This window comes from Panicum virgatum, chromosome 2N (assembly GCF_016808335.1).
Source record: "Panicum virgatum strain AP13 chromosome 2N, P.virgatum_v5, whole genome shotgun sequence".
In the NCBI taxonomy this organism is placed as follows: Eukaryota; Viridiplantae; Streptophyta; class Magnoliopsida; order Poales; family Poaceae; genus Panicum; species Panicum virgatum.
This window is the reverse complement of record NC_053146.1, coordinates 6745024-6767256: the sequence shown is the minus strand read 5'-3', so window position 1 is coordinate 6767256 and position 22233 is coordinate 6745024. Positions and strand designations below refer to the sequence as shown.

Sequence of the window (22233 nt, the reverse complement as noted above, 5' to 3'; positions counted from 1 at the left end):
AAATGAAAACGAGGACGACAAACCAGCCTCGGCCCGTAGCAAAATTCCTTTTTCGAGTCTATCTTTATTATTATATACTACTACCTCCATTCCAAAATATAAGCATTTGTTGATTTCTGCTGATCGACCATTCATCTTATTCAAAAAATTTGAGAAAAAATAAAAACAATTAAGATATACTTCAAATATATACGATGATAAAACATGTCATAATAAAATAAATAATATTTTTATAATTTTTTTGAATAAGACGAATAGTCAAACATGATCAGTAGAAGTCAACAAATACTTATATTTTGGACGAAGATAGTACCCTATATAGTTTGCAGAAAGAAAAAGGAAATAAAAAGGGGCCGCAGAAAAAATTCACCTAACGGACGACACGTGCCTGTCCCGTGATGCCCGTTCCCGAGATATATAGGACGCTCCTGATTCCTCCTCTCTCTCCACTTCTTCTCTCTCTGAACCCTAACGCCTCGACCCGAGCAATCCCTAGGTCTCCGCGCGAGGTGAGCCGCCGCCACCCCCTCCCGCCTCGTTTCAGCGGGTGTCGATTGGCGCCGGTTGGTGCTAGATTTCTATTTTTCTGATGGGATTTGGTTGCCAGGTTCCCCGTGCAGGTGGTGGCGGCGGGCGGCGAGGGGATTTCGATTTGATTTGACCCGGGATGGCGGAGGATAAGGTGGGACGGATCTTCGTGGGCGGGCTGTCGTGGGACACCACGGAGAGCACGCTCACGCGCACCTTCAGCCAGTACGGCAAGGTCATCGACTCGCAGGTATAGTGATGGCTCTGCCCTGCCGTGATGCTTGTGATTTGCAGGGATTGGAGGCTGTTTAGTTGGGATCCCCCTGTTTCGGTGTCGTTTGATGGATAAATTGTTAGGCTGTAGCTGTAGTTGAACGAATAAGGCCCGCCGTAGAATTAGAATAATTGTTGAGATTGTTACCGTGGTATATGGATCTGTTTCTTTCTCCACTTTTGCATAATAGTCTGATGTATTAATTGCAGAAATAATTTTTTTGGATACTATAGTTTATTAACCAAGAAATTTCAATTAAGATAGGAAACGCAAATACAAAGATGTGGGGGGAACCAGATAGTGAAACTGCCTGATGACTGTAACATATCCATTTAGTTATTTAAGAACTGGAGAATTTTATTCAGTTGCCAACATTCTGGTTCCATGTTTTTCTTAACAACTATTTGGACCTTTTTTCCATGAATAAGTTGTACTGATAAATCCCATGCATCTTATGTTCGAGACAATCCCATATAATAAAAGCATACCTTGTATTTGTCTTGGGGTGGTTGTTAAAAAATAGTCTTTTGCCAGTTTAATTGATTTGGTTATAAATGTAACTGGCATTTTTTTGAATCATTAACTGGAACATGTGGTGTTTCTTTTTTTGTACATGTTAGGGCTCTTTTGAACTTCACTCCTCCAATTTCAATCAAGCAATTATTGATTCGCAGAGGCTGCGGTCACTTCTGTTTATGTTAGGATGTTAGCAAAGTTGCAGGAAAAAGAAACTCACTAGTCAATTGACCTCACTGGTTAGCATTTTGGGGTTACGGGTTCAGTGGATCAATTGGAGGCACCTTACAGTTAGATTTGGTTTGATAGATGTGCTCTGTTTTGTGGGCAGAACCAGACACCTGTCTTTGCCATGCTAGCACATAAGATAACTGTTATCTGCTTTTAGACCACAGAAAATGGTTTGTAACCTGCATGGTTAATGAATTCCACAGAAAATGATTGCCAGCGCTGGGTATGATCATGATTGCCGAGCAAACTTTGGCCATGTCATTCTTCCTGATCAGTTTGATAAAAGGCAGAGGAACTGTGTCCTTTCAGTAGTGAGGCAGTATAGGTGATGCTGGAGAGGGCTGTATGCATCTGTGCTTACATCTGCTTGGAAGAGCATTTTTTCGGTGACCATAGCGTCCTTTCTGTTGCAATGGAAAATAATTAGTACTGCATGCAATGGAATATCGAAGATTAGAAAAAATGCATTTTGACTTCTGATTATGTTTTCCTGAAGTTTCTGGCAGGGTAACTAAAATCTGACCTATTCATGCTAGAAGTTTTACTCATTAAATTAGTGTAGTCCGATTATACTGCTGGCCGAAAGTAATTGGTCTCAGTTCAGTTGGATTGGAGTTTACTGGTTACTGGAGCACATGGACCTGACACAGAAGTGTTCAGAATCATCAATGTCATTTGTGGTCATATGTTTGATGCTTCCAGTTCTGGCCTCTGACCTTGGGTTATAGTAATCATTAGTGTCCTGTACCAGTTGCCAGTTAAAGCAGATTTTGATTTGCATACAATGTTTGAGCTGCGGTATAAGGATTGGCTGTTACTGTTCTACAGTTGTGTGAGATGGTATCACTGGTTTGCATACTATGCATTGTATTTGCATGTCACTGCTAGTAATAGAATTTTTGGCTGCTCCTATTATATTTAGTTTCTATCTTCCATCAGTTCATTTTCATTATATGTATAGGTTGTAGTGGAAAGGGACACAGGCCGCTCCAGGGGATTTGGATTTGTCACATTTTCAGAACCTCGGGCTGTGGATGCTGCCATTCGGGGAATGCATAATGGAGAACTGGATGGTCGAAATATCTCTGTGAACAAAGCTCAGCCTAGGAACTCGGATGATGGCTATGGCTATGGTGGTGGTGGTGGTGGTGGTGGTGGTGGTGGTGGTTACTCATCTGGTGCTAGAGGTGGATATCGCAGTGGAGGTGATGTAGTTCCAGCTGCGAGTGATGATTGCTTCAAATGTGGCCGCCCTGGACATTGGGCTCGTGAATGCCCTTATTCAGATGGAGGTGGTAGAACTGGAAGGTACTCTCCAGCTTCAAGGTATGGTGGTGGCACTGGGGGACGTGGTGACCGCTTTGGTGGAACAGATCGTTTTGCTCACTATGATGATGATCGATATGATGGTGGGCGCTACATGGACAGCAGGGATACATATTATGGTGCTGGGCGTGATCGCTATGCTAGTGATCGCTATGCACCAGCAGCAGATCGTTATTCTGGTGACAAGTATAGTGGTGCAGATCGTTATGCATCAAGTGGCTTTGCTAGGGAAAGGAGCTACGAAAGAGATGGAGGGCGGTCCAGCGGAGGTTACTACCGTGATGAACCTAGGGGCACTGGTGGGTATGGCAGAGGTGGTTCACGCGTAGGGGGTGGTGCTGGTGGGCCTGCTCGCTTTGGTGGGGGTTACCGTGATAGACCCGCGCCATATGACCGTCCTAGCAGGGGAGCTGGAGCTCGTGCTTATGATGATCGCTACTGAAGGTTACCTTGCAGCAGAACAGAGGCATCTAGTGTGTTTCCGTTATGAGTCAGTATTTATATTTCGCTATATTGATGCTTCAACCCTGTGTTATTTGGCAGTGCAGTTTGTTTTATTAGTCTGAAGACAATCATTTCAGTACTTGAATTATTAGTTTGTTGGTACAATAATCTGTAGGCAGTGTGATCCTGGTTCCTTCGTCATGTTTTGTAATTACTTTGCAGTACTGAATATTTGTGTAGTTCTGTTGAACTCATTTGCAGTATGTGATCTTTGAATGTCTTCAGTCCTGCTTATTGTCAACACTGCTGTGCCACATTTCCCATCATGGATGAATTTAGCATCAGTTGCTCAGCTGGAAATGGATGTTTTCCCCTGCATTTCTTTGCTGGCAATCATCCAATTTGTCCAATACATGGTTCTGCTGGGTTATTGATCAGAAATCAGAACAGTGTAATGCAGTTTGGGTTTGAAGTGAACTGACAATGTGAAGTTGAGAAAGATGGGTTTTATGCAGGAAGGTAGTGGTTTGTCGTGGTGCTTTTCCTGCTGCAAAATGCATTTGATTTGTGCAAGTTCACTAGCGATGGGGCAAATGCAATTGCTTGTTTGAATTGTTTTCTGGTTTACATCTGCATATCGTGGTGGAAAGTCAAGTTCTGGCTGAGCTTCGAGCTGTAGCTTGATGATACTGTTAACAGTTTGTTAGCAACATGATTGAGAATTGCATTTCAAATTGCATGATAAATCTGCAAGAAATTCAAGTTTATTCTGTCGCTACTGGAGTTGGCAATTGCCTGGAAAGGTGCAAATAGTTCTTTTTTACTTACCTGGTTCCTTTTATATTTTTTAGTTTCTTTGAACGGTTGTTATCGTGGGAGAACATGATAATCTAATTGCATGCCACTGATTATTCTTTTGAGGTGTACACCATAGAAGGAATGAGTCCTCTTGATTTTAGCAGCAGCAGACCGTGGCTGGAAGTTAGAATAATTCAGGGTAACATGTTAACGACATGCAACTAAATGCAGCAAATGGACTTTGCTTGTGATCATCTGCTAGCTCCAATTAGCAAGCGTCATAAGTTCAGCGTGATCCATAGTCTCTGTAGCTAATATGTTCCCTATTATGGATGGGTCTGTTTGGGTGGACTAAAGTTGAGTGTTAAACTTTAGCATGTATTAGCACTCTTACGTATGCTAAAGTTTTTAGGTTTTAGCTACGGTTTTAGCTCATCTTATATTCTTATTAGCACTCCCAATTGGATGTGCTAGTGTTGAAGTGTAGAATATTTACCTATTAGCATTCGGATCCAAACACAACCTATATTGAAAGACTGAAATACAGTGTCTCGGAGTACGCGGATGCACTGCTGGAGCATTAGCAGAACTGTATGTCAGTATGTGCACGCAAAACACAAGTGTGGACTAGGGGAAAAGCCTCCTCATATGTACTTGTGGTCACATATCTAGACCACTCATCTTATCAACATGAGGTGCCATCCAACCGTTGATTTTCTTACCTACCCTAGTTTTTCTCATCTACCCATAATTCTTTCACTCATCTTCAGCCGTTGATTTCAAAGTGGATGGCTATGATAGGCAACCACAAGATAGAGATGTAAACGGATTGAATACGGATGAATATAACTGATATCGTATTTATTTTCATATTTTTGTTCGAATACGGAGTTGGATACTGATAGTGTTAGTTCTTGTCAGATGAGATTGTAATGGATATAGACATCATATAAATGTAACTTTTAGTATCCAGATACGGATCAGTTACGGATATTGAATATCTAGAATTGGATACGGACGGATAAAAAACCTTTCAAACCGGATTGAATTCGAATACGGTCAGAAAATATCGATACTATTTACATCCGTTCACAAGTGTATGTGAAAAATCCTAGACTGGACTGGGGTGCTTTATTGGGCCGCAAAGTTGCTGCTGGGTATTGAATTTAGTAGGCCACCAGAGAGGGTCGGACATTCAGGATTTATGAAACTGCTACCGGAATGGGGCCACACTACAGTTAAAACAATCGCGTAGACATGAAATGTCAAATAATAGCGAAAAATGATTAATTATACATACATTCAATCACTTCAAACTAGTGGTGGAGTCAGAATCAAAATCTACCTATGGCGAATCTACTACTACTAATTTATTTTTAAAAACACATACATGTGACAAGAGGTTACAATGCAATAAAATATAGATATCATCATCAAATATGCATAAATGTATTACTGATCAGCTTGTGAGTCGTAATTGTATGAAAATATGAAGCATTGGTAAGTAAAAATTGGATAAATATATTCTACAAGCGCTAAGTGTAGCTAGGTAGCACGGAGGCCGCCATGGCTCGACATATTGGTGGCTCCGCCACTGCTTCAAACGTTACATTATATAACATAACAAGTTAGATGTAGTACAATAAAATTATTCGAATAAAGGGATACAACCCTTGTTTCTAACTTCAGGGATTCTATTCACATTTCACAACAAGTCGAAATAAAACAAATATTGCCACGCTGATAGTTGCCTATCTTATTCAATCGTACATATGAACTTACAAACAACTTACGGGTTACGAGACTTGTTTAGTTTGAGAAGACGCTCTGCCACATCTATCATTGATGGTCTTTTATCCGCATCGAGGCTAAGGCATTCAACAGCAATCCTTGCGAGACTATGGAGAAGCTCTAAATTGCTTGTCACGGCAATTTCATTGTCAAACCACTCGGCTACCCTATTCTCTTTTTGAGCTTCGAGAAAATTATTTACGAAGCTATTATTTTCAGAATATGTGGCCTTTTTCCTACTTATAAGTTCCAAGATCACAACTCCAAAGCTGTAGACATCACTTTTTTCTGTCAGAAGATTTGTTTCCATGCAAACTGGATCCATGTAACTCATATCACCAATGACATTTTCTGCATGTTCTTTATCTCTTGCAATCAGTCTCGATGTGCCAAAATCTGATATCTTTGGCATGAAGTTGTCATCCAAGAGTATATTTGCTGGCTTAATATCACCATGTGGGACTTTATTATTGGTTTTTGAGTGCATATAAGATAAGCCATCTGCGGACTGTGCAGCAATACTCAAACGCACATCAATGTTGACAGGCACTACCTTGTTACTGTGAAGAAGATCTTCGAGACTACCATTTGGGATGAACTCATAAACAAGCATTGGGATATCAACTTCAAGGCAACAACCTATCAGCCTGACAATGTTCTTGTGGATGACTTGAGATTGGATGATGACTTCATTTGCAAATTGTTCATTATTCTCTAGCGCACCACCAATTTTTGGCTTCTTTACTGCAACTAGCTTATTATCAAGAAGGCCCTTGTAAACTTCACCAAAGAAGCCTTTACCAATCAAATTTTTACTCTTCAAAATTTCCTTAAGCTCTTCCTTTTTGAAAAGCTTTATAATTTTTGCTTTCTCCAATATGGGCCCACCATTCTTTTCATAGAACTCCCTCATCTTCTTTTTCTCTTTACGAAGAAGAATGATGAATAACAAAGCCGCCAAGATAAAGAAACCTCCAACTACACCTGCATGGGAAGCAAAAAATTTACAAGTGAGGGTAGTAAAATAGAACTATATTCTTCATCTAGACCACCGTCAACACATGACAAGTTGCATTGCTGATAACAAAAAAAAACCTTCTACTGACCATCCTATTAAACATGATCGCTCAATAATTATTTTTTAATTGTTAAAATATGGGAAGGAGCGTCTTAAATTTTTAGTTCATTTTAAACTGGATGTGGGCCAAAGAAATAAAACCGTCAAAATACATTCTATATATAGCAACTGTATGTAATTATATAGTCTTGTTATACTTAGCTTACTACTTACCTACAATCATCTTTGCTACTAAGGGGAATATGGGTTGGCACGTTCCCATCTTTCCATCGCCTTTCATTCCAGGTTTGCATGGACAGTCATACCCTAAAAGCCTGTTCTTGCAGATCCCATCACTTGAACAAGGATACAAATCAGGTTGCTTGCATTCGTCGATGTCTGGACACAAATTAAAACAGATAGAGCGAGGTAGTTAAATCCCATGTCATGGACACAAATTCAAACTGTAGAGTAGTCAAAGTTGAAACCCATGGTTGAGTTTAAATTGGATGGCGGAACAAGAACAGGAGTGTATATATGCACATTACCTCGGCATCCATTAGTGATGTAAGGGTTGCCCTCGTAGTGCTCCAAGCACTTGCAGACGTAGCCATTGGTCACGTCGGCGCAAGTGCTGTTGCCGCTGACGCACGCGTAGCCGAGAGGTGGCTGCTCAACCTTGGCCGGACACCTAGCGTTCCTGATGGCGAAATCGATCACGTACGGCACGCCCCTGGGGAACCTGTTGCTGGTGTTGCCGTACAGGTCCGCCGTCGAGAACTTGTACCACGAGTCCTCCACCACCATGGCGAAGGAGCACGGGTTGGTCACCCACAACGAGTTGTTCAGGGTCTTGGTGGGCATCGCAACCGAGACTCCGGTGAGCGGCATCGTCTCCGGCAGGGAGGCCTGGCAGCAGCCCCGGCCGGAGCACGACCCGTTGGACGCGAGCTCCAGGTTCCCCATGAGCGTCGAGTGGCAGTCGACGAGGTAGTCGTCCCCTCGGGCACCCGGTGCGGTGTTGAACCTGTACGCCGAAGGCTGGACCTCCACGCCGACGCCGACGAGGACGTTGCGCGCCAGCGACACGAGGAACGGGCCGTTGGGCCCGTCGATCAGGAACGCCAGGGTGGTGAACGGCATCCTCAGGAGCCCGTTGGTGGCGTTCGTGTTGCAGACGGACGCCACCGCGCCGTACGCCCTTGCCTCGTTCCTGGCGACGGAGACGTCGACGAGCTCCACCGGCAAGACGTCCGCCTTGTGCCGGTCTACGATCGAGTAGTTGCCTGGCTTGGAGACCGAGTAGGAGAAGAGGGTCGTCGTCTGGGCTGAGCCTCCGACGACCGCGGCAAGGAAGGCGCGAGGAGGCTGGAAGGAGTGGTCGCAGGTGACCTCGAAGCCCTCTCGGAAGCAGCCGCGCTTCAGGCCGAACGGGAAGGGGATGCTGATGTCGCCGCACTTGTCCGGACAGCCTGGAAGTGTGATCGGCAGTGGCGGCTCATGTTGTTCAGCTTCAGCAATGGCGGCAGCAGCCAAGAGAGCCCCTGCTGCAAGGAAGACGAGGATGTGCGGCAGCAGCTGGGGCTGCGGCGGGGGCGTGGTCATGGTGTGCTGTTTCTGCTGCTACCTCTAGCTAATTGGATACGGAAAGCTTTGGATCTGCAGGGTTAATATTGGGGCTGTAGAGCGCGCTTGTGTCGAGAGTCGAGACAGAGCATCCAACGCCCGCATCCAGAACTAATTGCACCTTACCCCAGGTTTTTTTTTGTAAATGCGTTACGCAAAACCCCCCAGAGCATATGTTTTTCTTCATTGTGATTTGCACTTACTCCCTGTTTGGAAGGGATTCTATTAGCAAGAGATGTGAGTTAGAAATAGGAGAAACTAGGAGGTAGGATCAAGCAAAAGGTTGTTCTAAACCCAGAACTCGGACAAATTAAACGGGGCATAAACCCAGTTGAAGCGTTTTCCGGTTTTCCGCCACGGACGAATTCACTGCAAAGTTTAGGAGTTATTTGAAAATTGACATGTGTTAGCTAGATTCAAAATAAATGATGCTGGGTTTTCATTAATAGTACCGACGTGGACTGCATAATGTCAGAAGCCGTCGAGATTAATTTGCCCTTACCAAACATATAGTTAGTTGTTCGCCTACGAAAACTTAAAAAGGCAGCACCACACTAATGGTATAAATGTGTTCTTTAGGGACATGTCATGTATGTGCCAAGCACGATATACACTGTTTTTCTAAATTTAGAATTTTGGCCTTAGATCCTGATCCGATGAATAAAAGGGTAAAGAATATATCTTACAGAAGGGCAAAATGTGTTGGATTGAGATCCTAATAAGGTCTAAACTAATTTAAATGATTTACAAAAACAAACGATATGCAAAAGGTTAGATAATACTATTCCCTTCGTTAAAAAATGTTATACATTATTTTTATCCTAACTCAAACTTTTCTAGTTTTGACCAAGTCTATGAAATCTACAATATAAAAAAAAGACACTAACAAACCTATTTTATAATGAATTTAATAAAACCGATTTGTTTTTTTTGAGATGTTGGTGTGTTTTTCTCTACGTTTATTAAAAGTTTAACAAGTTTGATTTAGGATAAAACTAAATGGCCTACATCAAAAATGGATGAAGTCATTTTGAATCACGTAGACAAGTACATCCGGCTCATAGATATTCTTGAACTATATGGCCATATGTGCATCGTTAAATTTGGCAAGACCTTAGTGGTTAGGCAACAAATAATATTAGCTGGTGATGGATACAAGTGTGAAGCTGTTGCAAGAAGGCTGCTCCAAAAGATATGGTATTATTTGCCGTTTATATCCTAGTCCATTTAACCACTTGTCCACTGGGACAAAAAAATGATGGAAGTCTAAAGCAAGAAGCGCCACAACAGAGGACTTAAAAATGGTGTTATTTTCCGTTCGCATCTTGGTACATTTAGAAGCAAAGCTGGCATGATGGTGGCGCCCTTCAAGAATGGCATTGTTTGTCGTTTGCATCTTAATCTACTTAAACCACTTGTCATTTCAGTTCGTCTAAAGAAATAATTGAGCTGCCTGCAAGATTGGGGCTTAAAAATAGTCCCGTTTGCATATTAGTGCATTCAGACTTTAGAAGCGAAGCTGGCACGATGGGAAGGCGCGCTTAAAAATTGGCAAAAAAAAATCCTTTGCATGAATGCATCTTTAATCTGTTTAACCACTTGTCACTTTGACAAAAGGTGAAGACTTGGCACATGTCAATGCCGTGCTTCTCCAGACCTTTTCCTTTTTGGATAAAGTTCTCCAGACTTATTTCAGCTGCCTTTTCAACGCGGTGAAGTTGAGCGCTTGCGATCTGTTAACCTACTGGTACCATCAGAACAGAAACCCCGCATGCTTTCCATAATCCCATGTGGATGGCGGAAGCAGCGGGATTGAATTAGCTACAGTACAGGATAACAGAGGACCGTTAGCTTCACAAGTTAGGGGACAAAATATTAGTTTGGAAATAACCAGGTTTCTTTCAACTACAGGATAACAGAGGACCGTTAGCTACAGTACAGACTGCGGCAGAACCTTGTAGGGATTCAGGATTGAATTGGGGTCCAGCAGCTTCTTGATGGAAGCCATTAGTTGCACCTGATAAAGTCAGAACATTAGTTGGGCAAGTCAACTCGAATGATCCTAGACAACTAGATTGTTCTTAAAATAAAACTTTTTGTTAGCTCATTACTTATTAAAATACCAGCACAGTTAAACAGTTCTGATCCATGCGACGTGTATGTGTGAAAAGACCAATAGGCCAATCTAAGCAGGAAGGGATTCCCACTTCCTAGGCTGTACCAGATAACCTAAGTATCTCTCACGAGAGTTCAGTGTACTTGTTTTATGTCATGTCAAAATAGTGCAAGAAAAAGGTTGGTGCATACAAGCTAGGGGTTGGTGCACACAAGCTTTGCCTAGCTATTAAGGTTTGCCAAGCAAGCAGGTAGCTTGAATGCACGTGAAAAAAAAAACAACTCGATGGATCAAGTCCACCACTACGTATAATTGTCATTTTCCTTAACTCATCTGCAAACACTACGGCCTCTTTACTGTATAATATGGAAATACTTACTGCTTCAGGTGATTTGCTGTAGTGAATCTTCTCTGCTTTCATTAGGCCCAAACCATGCTCTGCACTTATGCTTCCTCTTTGTGATGAAGTCCACTCATAGACAAATGGTTCAATTTGTGCAAGAGTCTAAAATTCCATTGGAGAAACAAAATAAGAAGGTTATTTGTAAACCGTCCCGAAACACTGAAGCATAACATTAGTTAACAATCCTACTTCCAAGTTGATAGTTTGACATACACTGTCGTCATATTTGCTTGATAGGATGTTTAAATGCAGATTTCCATCTCCAAGGTGGCCATAGCCCAATACCTCTGCATTATCACCTAGAAAACCAGAATACCAAGTTAATTGAAAACCCATAGATTCTTAGTAGATCGAATTTAGTATTACCAAGACGACAGCGCATTTCTTCAACAATATCATAGAGCTTCTCTACAGGTATGGACAAGTCATATTTGTACACAGCTCCAACTTTAACAGACGCCTCTGATATACCCTGTCAGAATAATAACAACTCCTTAGTTCATCTTATTTTTACAAGTTAGACATTGAATCATGCTGTAATTGAAAGCGTGTAAGCATGAGCATCTGCCTTGGGTGCAAGTTATTACATGCTAGTGCAGAACTATCACTAACCACATGAACAGTTTGATATTGATAGTATACAAGTTTCAGCACAGACATAACATTCATTCATCATCATTTAGGTATAAAGGATAATCATAGTATTGATTACAGGATGGAAACCTCACGGATACGCCAAAAGTTTGATGCTTGGCTGATATCTTGCGCTATGACGCCATCAGAAACCAGACCATCTTCCATTGAACGCAACAAAAAAGCTTCCAGTTTTGTTCTACAATAGAAAGCCAAAAACAAAAGGCAAGATGAGGAACTAGAATTATTTTAGTCACGAGATGTGCAGATGAACAATAATCATAATTGCCAAGGAGCTCATGGTGCAGTGGCAAAGGCCACTGGCCGGGAGGCTCCCGCCCAGGGTTCGAACCCTAGGTGCGGCACCTTAAACTTCAGGGGTCTCCCTTGGGGTACCTCTTTCAAAAAAAAAAGAACAATAATCCTAATCTTAGTAAATGCAAGCTAGCATGATAACTGGTCTCAAACAAAGCTATTGTCAAATTTCTCTCAAGCATATCTCAATATGGAATTGTCAGGTCATATAACACTAGCTATGTTCGAACCAAAACATATTTTGTTTCTACGATAACTTACTTGTCATACGATTCATCACTCCCTGTTGTCTCAATTAGAACATAAAATTTGTACTGAGATGCAGGTAAAGGATTTTGAACTCCTTCCAAATGTCGCATAGCCTCCAAAACAAAATAATCTATCAAAAAACAATCTAAATATGCAAACCAGACAAAATAAAGAAATGTTCCATTATATTTAGGACTAGGAGCACCTTAGAAAATCAAGATCTTTTCAGGGGATTATTGAGCGTATAAGAGTATCAAGGCATGCTTCATCACATCAAACTGATCAATCTGGCAAGGGATTTAAAATTTTGTCCTCTGATCTATAAATGTCATGGCCTAAAGCTGGGTCTAATGGGGGGAAACTTGAGAAGGGAGATGATAATATATCTGTAGGTCTTAACTCTTTCTAAATGTAAAATTCGGAAAACAAATTCTTATGTACATACCAGATCAATACAGTGATGATCCATGAATTCAAATGCAGACAGGATCTCACCCAAGTTCCTCCTAGCTGCAAGCAGTAATTTCTGGGAACACAGCCAGTAAGCAGCAATCACTATCTTGAAGACTTCATACATACACTTCAAAAATGTGTGACTATTTTTCAGGAAAAAAAAAAGAGAATGTCTCAAGGAGAACGAACCTGGCAGCTTGTGTAGTCATTGCAGGAAAGAAATGCAACATTAGTTGCAGGTAGCTTTGCAGGTGTAAGTACTGAAATTTTGGTAACCACTCCTAGCGAACCTTCACTTCCTGAACGTTATGTTGTTGCATTTACTAACTGTCTGGTGTTGTAAAAAAAAATACATTGTTTTACAGTGGTCATGGAATATTTAGCATGCTCAGTACGTACCGATGAATAAGTGCTTCAGATCATACCCAGTATTGTCTTTCCGTAAGGTAGTAAGCATATCAAGGATTGTCCCATCAGCCAGCACAACTTCAAGACCTGTATGGGAGAGAGGATAATTTCTAAAGGGAAACAACATATACCATGAGAGTTCAAACCAATACTTTTTGTTTTAATTAAATTTATAAGCTCAATACTTATGCCTACCAAGTACATTTCCATGAAGTGAACCATAGCGTATGAAACGCAGGCCACCAGCATTAGTTGAAATGTTTCCACCAATTTGGCAACTACCTTTCGCTCCCAAGTCAAGTGGCATAATAAACCTGAAGCAGATCAAGGCCAATCAGGTGTCTGGCATGGACATCAAGGAACTGGTGCTCTAAAAAGATAGCTCAGATTGTAAATTCTTTTGGTCAGAAAACGAACATAACAAATTTAGTTAACAGTTTCTGTATGCATGAACCACAGTAAGTTGCAGGCTTTTTGTTGCCTTATTGGGTAGTAAAAGGATCTTACAAGAACTGAACTAAAACGAATGACAATGCACTTGGTCGTGTCACAATCATCAGTGATTCCACAAGCAAGAGCGAACAAGTATGAGACCTTTATAGACTGATCATTCATTTCAATGCCTAACACACTATCTGTGAAAGCATAGTAGCATACCCTGTGCAAGTTTATGGAATAGGAATCAAAACCAAACAGTTAGGAGAATAGGTGCTAAATATAACTTTACCCTTCATTTTCCACGAAGGTACTTAAATTCTCCAACACACAACCAGCTTCACTAGTAAGAATACCATTTACCTAGCAACAGCATAACAAGCAGACTTAGAACTTGGCACCTTCTATCTGAAGCTATTCAAGGATTTCAAGTTATCCTTGGATGCATTTGAATAAAGAAATGATGAGAATATTACAAAATGCAAGGTACTGAAGCCAGACAAAAGATGTTGGACTCACATTATCAAAGGAAATGATTTTGTCCATGCCTGCGAGGCTGACAATCACCTGCAGACAATGGGGGTAAAACACAAGTGATCACTGACATTGGACCTCAACATTAGAAACAGTAAAAAAACTGCAAAATGCAGAGCCACTGCATACAAACAAAATCAATTTGGCACATCACTAAGCATAAAAATATGACATATGAACTAGATATATTTTTTTCTAAAGAAAACACTACTAAGATAACATTAGGCATATTGTGGAAGTACAACAAGGTCTACATCATCTTTTCCTAAATCGCATAATTGATCTGATCAGAACATACATTTCACCTTTTTGCAGTGAAATAGTTCAGATTTCATTACAGATACGAAGTTTTAAAAAAATCACAATTATGGTTACCTCATCATAAACAGGCACACTGCCACCTACGAGGCCTGTATTGCCACCTTGTGGAACCACAGCCAATCGTCTGGTGTTGCAATATGAAAGAATCTTAGAAACCTGGAAAGAGAACATTTGAATAAAGAATTTGCACACTAATTTTTTTGTTGTGTTTGAATAAGACTAGATAAAAAAATTAATTGTATAGAACTATAGATAAACTCTCCATGGTTAAGAAAATGTGGATTACTGAAAAAACGGTCCAGTACAGCATATCTTAATTGCATGGATTCGATAACATCCTCACATTTGCAAAAGTGCAATTTCAGATGTTTATGAAACTAATGGTTAACGAGGCGATTGCTCATATTATATTCTGTGAAGACCGAATCACAGCACCAGTAAATTATACTAGAAAAGTAGAAATGATGGTAGCTACTTTGCCAAGTTCTATAAAAACTGTAAAGAAATGGAATTGCAGCTAGATGTTGTTCACCAAATTAAACTTTCACTGAATCGGCTAATGAAAATACCTCTGTAGTATTTTTTGGTAAAAGTAGTAGCTGACTTGCACCCCTGTATTTACCCATCCAGTCTACGTTTGCTACTGCGATTCTGTCTTCATCCTGAACTACACCATTGTCACCCAAGATGCTCTTGAAGTAAGAAACATCATCAGAGTTCAGCTCTGAATAGGCTGGATTCCTCTGAATATGTGTTGCCGCAGAACCAAATGTGCGCTTCTGAACTTCAGAAGCCATATTAGCACTGTGTTTCCCTTCATATGTTTCCACATTAGTTCTAGGTCCATGAGGTGGACGCTGTAGACTGGGAATCCAATGGAATCTTCTACAGGAACTCACAGTGCGGCTTGCGAATTCATATTGAGTATGAGGTATGCCTGAAAAGTATAGTTATCATCAGATTTTAATCAAAACCTGTAAACTTCTACAGGGAACAGTATATAAACTGTAGAAAACATTGTATAGGCGAAAAAAGCCTCATTTGGATTTAATCGTTGATTTTCTACTGTTAAAGCTACCACTATGCTTTACATCAAAGTATGCCCAAGTCGTAAAGCTTGAAGCTAGTTCTCTGCCTAGACTCTAGAAATTAGTTGGTGTACTTCAGCGGCTAAAACAAACAACAGTATTGAAGTATTGGCAAATCGCACAACAGAAGTTCAGAACTGGGTTATTGATCTAATGGACAACACGGGTCATGGACTTTATTGAACTAGTTCAACAATTTTGTGAACCTAATATATTCTTCATCTTTCAAACCAAACAAACAAGCAATGAGAGCTTATTCAAGCACATTAAAGAATCACGTCAAAAGTTACCATAGACCATCCACTACCACTCTTCGATCAACCTTGAACCGTGTGTTGTGCAAACTTGCTCCAAATTGAAAAAAAAAATCCATTTCTATTTCGAGCTGCATTCTACTGCTGCATCTGTTGCTGAATCGCTAACCACCATAGCAACACGGTTACATAGCCTACATCATCAAACGCATACAACACCATCATATGGTTAACCATTTTGCTAAAAGGCGAAAAATCAAATTGCAAAATAATTAACAGAGTCGATTGTAACAAAACATCTGCTGTTCGTAGCTTGCTTCTCCAACAAATGAAGTCCCCACAATCCCACATGCTAAGGGCCATGCCCCCAAACTTGAGCAACAAACCACGAGCGCGCGATCGCGCCGGAACTGTGCGAGACCACTCCGAATTGATCCTACCGTCGAACGCGGCTAATTTCTCTCTACGCACCACCGACGACGGCTGGGGAACCAAAGCCTAGGGCCCTAGGCCCCCAAGCAAGCAACTGCCACCCGGTCAGGCACAAACACGAACACCTCCCGAACCAACCAGCTCGCAACGAACAGGGCGCGGCCCCCAAATCAAACCAACCAAAAATCACCTCGCACCGGCGGCTCGGAGGCGAGCGGGCCCAGGCGGCGTAGAAGCCTCGCCGCCGCTGCCGCGCGCCGCGCCATGCCCTCCTCCGGTCCCGCCTCGGAGCTGGCGCCGTGCCGACGGAGAAGGAGGAAGGGAGCGGAGGGGGGGGGGGGGGGCGTGACTGCGGTGGAGTGCTACTGCTACCAACTGAGATGCTATGACGTGGCAGGCTTATCGGAGGGGGTCACGACGAAAAAATTAACCGTGGGCCCCGCTTCCGTGTGTGTGCGGTGTGCCCGCCGTGGGCTGCTGCTATCCGTGGATTGTGGAGCCCCTCCGGCGGCGGGCCCTGACGTCCGGCTGCCGTCGCCGCCCGCCGGAGCCTCGTCTCTGCCTCAGCCCCTCCGCCGCAAGCGTCGAGACCCGACGAGGGGCCTGTTCGCCAAAAATCGCGAATATTTACAAATAACCGTCATATTTGGATCGCGATCCAATTTAAGGGGGTAAATATCAAATATTAGGGGTGTTTTGTAAATATATCTTGATCGCAACCAATCTAATTTATGGGGTTATCTGCAAAATATCCAGAAGAGAAGGGGTTCTCTACCTACATGAAGGAATACCCGGCAATATTGATGGCAGTCCAACAATGGAGATCTTATCTGCAACATGGAGAGTTTCTTGTATACCGACCAGAAAAACTTTGATCCAACGTACTCCTATATACGTTGCATACTCATTGGCAGCAAAAAGTGTTCTCTAAACTGCTTGGGCTCCAATATAAAATCATTTGCAAGAAAGGGATCGACACCAAAGTGGCTGATGCCTTGTTCAAGAAATCTTCTCACACTTCCCATTGTGCTGCAGTATCTACTTGCACTCCACAATGGGTTTTAGAAGTGGTTTCAAGTTATTCAGTTACAATGGATATGATTTCCAAGCTTTCTAATGACCCAATAACTGTTCCTCATTCCACACTGCAAAATAGTGTGTTGCGTTATAAGAACCGTATCTGGATTGGCAACAATCCTGATCTGCAGACAGAACTTCTGGAAGCTTGTCACTTTAGTGCACTCGGAGAGCCATTCAGGGGTGCCAGTAACCTTTAGAAGAACGAAACAGACGTTTGCTTGGCGTAGCTTGAAAGACTAATGTTCAAGAGTTTTGTGAAATCCTACTTGATTTGCCAGCAAGCCAAGTCTGATCGAGCCAAGCTACCTGGTAAGCTTCAACCTCTTCCTGTGCCGTCTGAAGCCTGGCAGATAATATCCTTAGATTTTGTAGAGGGCTTGCCTTTATCTGGTGCTGTTAATTGCATACTTATGGTGGTGGATTCATTTACCAAATATGCTCACTTTGTCCCTCTTAAACATTCCTTTTCTGCATCGGGAGTGGTTCAAGTTATTCATGCACCATATTTACAAGCTCCATGAAATGCCACAATCTGTAGTTTCTGACCGTAATCGTATTTTTTACAAGTCTATTTCGGAAGGAGCTATTCGGTTTAGCTGGTGTTAAGCTTCAAATGAGCTCCAATTACCATCCTCAGTCAGACGAACAAACTGAGCGCTTGAACCAAACTATGAAAATATATTTGCGTTGTTTTGTCAATCCTTGTCCAACTAAACGAAGCAGGTTGCTTTCTTTGACTGAGTTCTTTTTTTTTTCTCGAACACACAGGAGAGATGCGCATCTTTGTATTAAGAAGAAGAGAATGGCCAATTTACACCACCGATCACCCACCTTGGGCCAGAATGGGTGACGGTTGAACAAAACTCCTAAAAGACTCTTACAGAAAAGTGTAGAGAGGTAGGATCTGACCAAAACACCCTAATGGTGTCTTCACTCTATCTGTCGTACACGCAGGGCCCTGAGTCCCTTAGCTTCTGCAGCTATCCAAAGCTGCAATTCATCCTTATAGGCTTGCAAAGCAACTTGGAGGCAGGGAGCTAGTCCATCAAAGACACATGCATTACGGTGTTTCCAAATGATCCAAGCACCTAGCATGACCAGTGAATTAAACCATTTTTTGTGCTGTTTAGGGACTTTCCTCCAAGCTCTCAACCACCAATCAGCCAAAGAAACAGTTCTTCGGCTAGTGACTAATGCGGCCAAATTCAAGGGCTGCAAGACAGCGAACCAGAATTGTCTAGCAAAAACACGTCGTGAGGATGTGTTGTACCGTTTTCTCTTCTTGATCACAGAGGGGGCAGTGATTCGGGTTGGGGAGTCCTCTTTTTTGTAACCGGTCAGCTGTCCAACAGCGATTCCGGATTGCTAGCCAAATAAAAGTTTTGCATTTTCCGAGAGCCCAACATTTCCACAAACGCTTCCAAAGTTCAAATGTAATGGAACCAGAGAAGAAAGCTCGGTAGGCTGATTTAGTAGAGAAGGAACATGAGGATTCCAACTTCCAGTGATGAACATCCTCCAAATCATTAAGTGTAAAATCTGAAACTAGATCCCATAGCTAGAGATATTCCACTACCCAAGCCAACCAAGTGTCCCTTTTGACTGAGTTCTGGTACAATTGTTGTTATCATTCGGCAGTGGGTTGATCTCCTTTCGAAGCACTGTATAGTTACACTTCCAAGCATTTCAGTATTTCTTTTATTGATGTTTTGCAAGCTCCAAAGCTTTCTGTGTGGTTACAAGACCCACAAGTTTATTACCACCTTGACCAAGCACCATCTCAGCATAGCTAAATCTCGTATACAAGCAGGCTGATAAACATCATTCTGAGCGTTCATTCTCAGTGGGAGATATGGTCTTTGTTAAACTCCAACCTTATCACTACCAGAAAACAGGAAATTACTGACGGTCAAAAACCGTCAAGAAATGGTGGAAAACCGTCAGGAGTTCTATTCCTTACGCCTCACCGTCAGGAACACGCCGACAGGAGCCCAGTGTCAGGAAAGGTCCATTTCTCCTGACGGTTGGCCGACAGGAATGCTTTCCTGACGGCAATTCCTGACGGCAGGCCATATCCAGGAAAGTTAACGGATTCCTGACGGTATAACCGTCAGGAAACCAACTAATAAAGGTAAAAAAAATAATATCCACATGCAGATTTGCACACGCAACTACAATTTCATAACTCCACCAAAACCAATTTTTCTGATAGTTGTTTCTCAAAAGAAAATTCTGATAGTTCCATATACATGTTACATACAGATCAGAATGACATCCATCAAGCTATTGGAATAAAATAAGTAAGCTATTGGAATAAAATAAGTAAATGATCTAAAGTCCTTGTGACAAATTGTACGAGTACTCCACCAAATATACATCCTTTAAGATCTAGTGTCACCATATTACAGGTTGCTTGAACTTCCATAGCTCCTAGTGTATATATGACTCCCAGAAAGATATCTGAACATTAAGACAAGACAGCTCAACATAACTTTCAGTCAAGTAAAGATCAACATAAATTCACCTTGAGGTGGAATTGAAGCATGATGACACTTACGGCTAGCTCCATCTCATTGTATTTTTTTACCTAACCAAGTGACAAAATTAACTGAATTAGATGGTGAACCATGTTCAAGTTGTCAAAACTGAAAATTAAATAGTAATGATGATCGAAGTCATGGGTAGAAACCATACACAAGCTCAGTCTTGTTTATAATAAAGTAAAGAAGCACTGCTAGAATCTTTTGATCCTAAATTGTCTTTTTGTAAATTCTTGAACCCAACAATCAATAAAATGTGCACAGGAATCATACAGGAGTTCAGTTTGGCTCAAAACAAAACTACTTAAGATCAACCCACTCTAACTGAAGATTAAAAAATGAGACCAACCTACTCAATGAAAGGCTAGTATATTGTGTCCTTATACCTGATTCAGTAATGAGGAGGAAAGCGAACTTGCTGCAAAGTGCCCACAACTATCGATTTTCTACCCTAAAATTAAATTAAATTAGATATAAGACAATTTGCATGAACATATCATATATGTACGTAGTTCTCCCAATCCACACAATATGCAGTTTTGTAACATTAAAACTATAACAAGCTAAATAATGAAATACCAGGATATAATAGAGTCATTCACCTTCCAGATTTCAGCAAGGTACCTTTTCCTAGGCAGCCTTTTCCCTATATCACATCGTATGCAGTGTTTTGGACAACTCAGTAGCTAGCTAGCAGCAGCAGCACTATAAATAAAATTACAACCAATCAGTTGAGTATGCTGCTACATAAAAGGTGCAGAGAGTGTGTGAAATGAAGTACACTCGAGCTTGTTATCTCCACGATCTTAGTATAATTCAGCAGTCAGCATCATACAGTCAAATCTTACATTTTGTATTAAACTATTTCCAAAAGGTTACTAGTCCAATACTCCTTTTTCCCATTCACCAATCACCAAAATGTCAAATTGAGATCATGAATTGGGTCGGCAATTTGGTAATAAGAATATAGAGGCTGGGTTAATCCTTTATCTAAAAAATGTAATCTATGAAGCAGCACTAGCTATTTCTATCTTTCAACCTTTTAAGGAAACAAAACCATATGATTATATCAAAAATGATAATGGCAATCAAACAAGCCAGTGTACATTCACAATTAACACTGAAAGTTTACCATGTTCTCAACCAGAATGACTCCTATATTTTAATGTAGTCAAAACAATAGCATACAACTATGAACATTTAGTAATATCTCAACTGAGGCATCACATATTCTTGTGTGTGCTATTTCATCATGTATCTGAATCTTTACCCTAAACATGTCGCAGATCTATATTTAGTCTTGCATATAATTCTTTCAAGAAAATGTAAAGTTAATATACATGAATTTCTACAAGGTTACAGAGGCACTACTACACTTACATTGCAAAAAGGATGACTTAAAATCAGTAGTGCTTTTTTACCTAGTGAATTCCTAATATCCATGAATCAAAGGAAATTCAAGGGACTCCTTGCACAGACCCTTGCAGAAGAAGAGGGCGTTGAAGGATGCCAACTTGATTTCACAATTGCTACAACCACAACATAAGAAGGGTCGGACAGGAAGGGATCTGTATCACTGACCATGGACAAAATTGAACCAGGGATTGTCGGCCTATTGGAGATCTATTCATATGTCAGCCACTCGAGAATAGTTTGGGGATTCATATGTCAGCTACTTGAAAATGATTTGGGGATGATGGCAGTACCTGCATCTGCTCGATCCAGACGAGTGGCACCGAAAATCCAATGAGGGGTAACCTGCTTGAGCTCGGATCTGCAGCAAAAGGGGTACGGGATGCCGCCGGACAATAGCCATGGAAAGAGAACTACACCATAGCAGCAAGCAGCAGGGGCCAATGATGGGTGGCGGATTCGGGATGACCCGAATGTGGCGGCGGCGGCGGCAGGGGAAGCGTGGGCTGGGAGAAGAGGAAGGGACCGCTCTTGCCTGCGCAGGATCCGCTGCTATGGGGAGAGTCGCGAAGAGTAGGCGGCGGCGGCGGCAGTGGCCGAGCGGGGGCTGTGGGATGAGGGGGTGAGGGGAGAGGAGACAGGTTTTCTGGAGTGATTCGTGGGTTCCTATCGGGCCAGCACTTGGGTGGGGGATTTTTGGGCCCCTGCGCGTTGGGTTCCTGACGGGCGAAAAAAAAACCGTCAGAAGCCTCCCGTTTTCTGGTAGTGTATGTTCAGTCCTCGCTTGCTCCTCGTGCCAATCAAAAATTGGCATTCAAATTTTTTGGCCCATATAAGATCATTGCTCGTGTCGGGCAGGTGGTCTACGAAATGGAACTGCCAGCTCATTCTTCTATTCATCCGGTGTTCCACGTTTCCTAGCTCAAACCTGCTATAGCATCTTTCATTCAAGTATCTACTCGGCTCCC

General features: G+C 41.8%; 3 protein-coding genes across 6 annotated transcripts; 1 reads left to right on the top strand and 2 right to left on the bottom strand.

The window, feature by feature from the left end:
- The first annotated feature begins 370 nt into the window (after positions 1–370).
- On the top strand, positions 371–3618 carry LOC120659568 (glycine-rich RNA-binding protein RZ1C-like). The gene is made up of 3 exons (XM_039937757.1): positions 371–509; positions 608–778; positions 2511–3618. Exons 2-3 carry the CDS (start codon positions 668–670, stop codon positions 3315–3317), a joined length of 918 nt encoding a protein of 305 aa, XP_039793691.1. The 5' UTR covers positions 371–509; positions 608–667; the 3' UTR covers positions 3318–3618.
- A 2288-nt stretch (positions 3619–5906) lies between these two features.
- Positions 5907–8570, bottom strand: LOC120662315 (wall-associated receptor kinase 3-like). The gene is made up of 3 exons (XM_039941489.1): positions 7514–8570; positions 7200–7364; positions 5907–6892 (listed from the first exon to the last, which is right to left on the bottom strand). The coding sequence occupies exons 1-3, from the start codon at positions 8568–8570 to the stop codon at positions 5907–5909; spliced, it is 2208 nt and encodes a 735-aa protein (XP_039797423.1).
- Positions 8571–10139: 1569 nt separating this feature from the next.
- On the bottom strand, positions 10140–21899 carry LOC120659565 (probable D-2-hydroxyglutarate dehydrogenase, mitochondrial). Of its 4 annotated transcripts, XM_039937746.1 has the most exons (19): positions 21559–21898; positions 21274–21464; positions 20455–20557; positions 19870–19899; positions 16423–19772; positions 15028–15395; positions 14513–14614; positions 14123–14170; positions 13896–13966; positions 13364–13482; positions 13160–13255; positions 12950–13059; positions 12753–12833; positions 12320–12420; positions 11834–11942; positions 11477–11582; positions 11324–11409; positions 11087–11212; positions 10140–10608 (listed from the first exon to the last, which is right to left on the bottom strand). In XM_039937746.1, exons 5-19 carry the CDS (start codon positions 16496–16498, stop codon positions 10522–10524), a joined length of 1686 nt encoding a protein of 561 aa, XP_039793680.1. In that variant the 5' UTR covers positions 16499–19772; positions 19870–19899; positions 20455–20557; positions 21274–21464; positions 21559–21898; the 3' UTR covers positions 10140–10521. The 4 variants fall into 4 exon arrangements, 3 of the variants coding, with proteins under 3 accessions (XP_039793680.1, XP_039793679.1, XP_039793681.1); XR_005669082.1 differs by lacking the exons at positions 19870–19899; positions 20455–20557; positions 21274–21464; positions 21559–21898 and having other exon boundaries at positions 11823–11942; positions 16423–16585; XM_039937745.1 differs by having other exon boundaries at positions 16423–21899.
- Between the last annotated feature and the right edge of the window lie 334 nt (positions 21900–22233).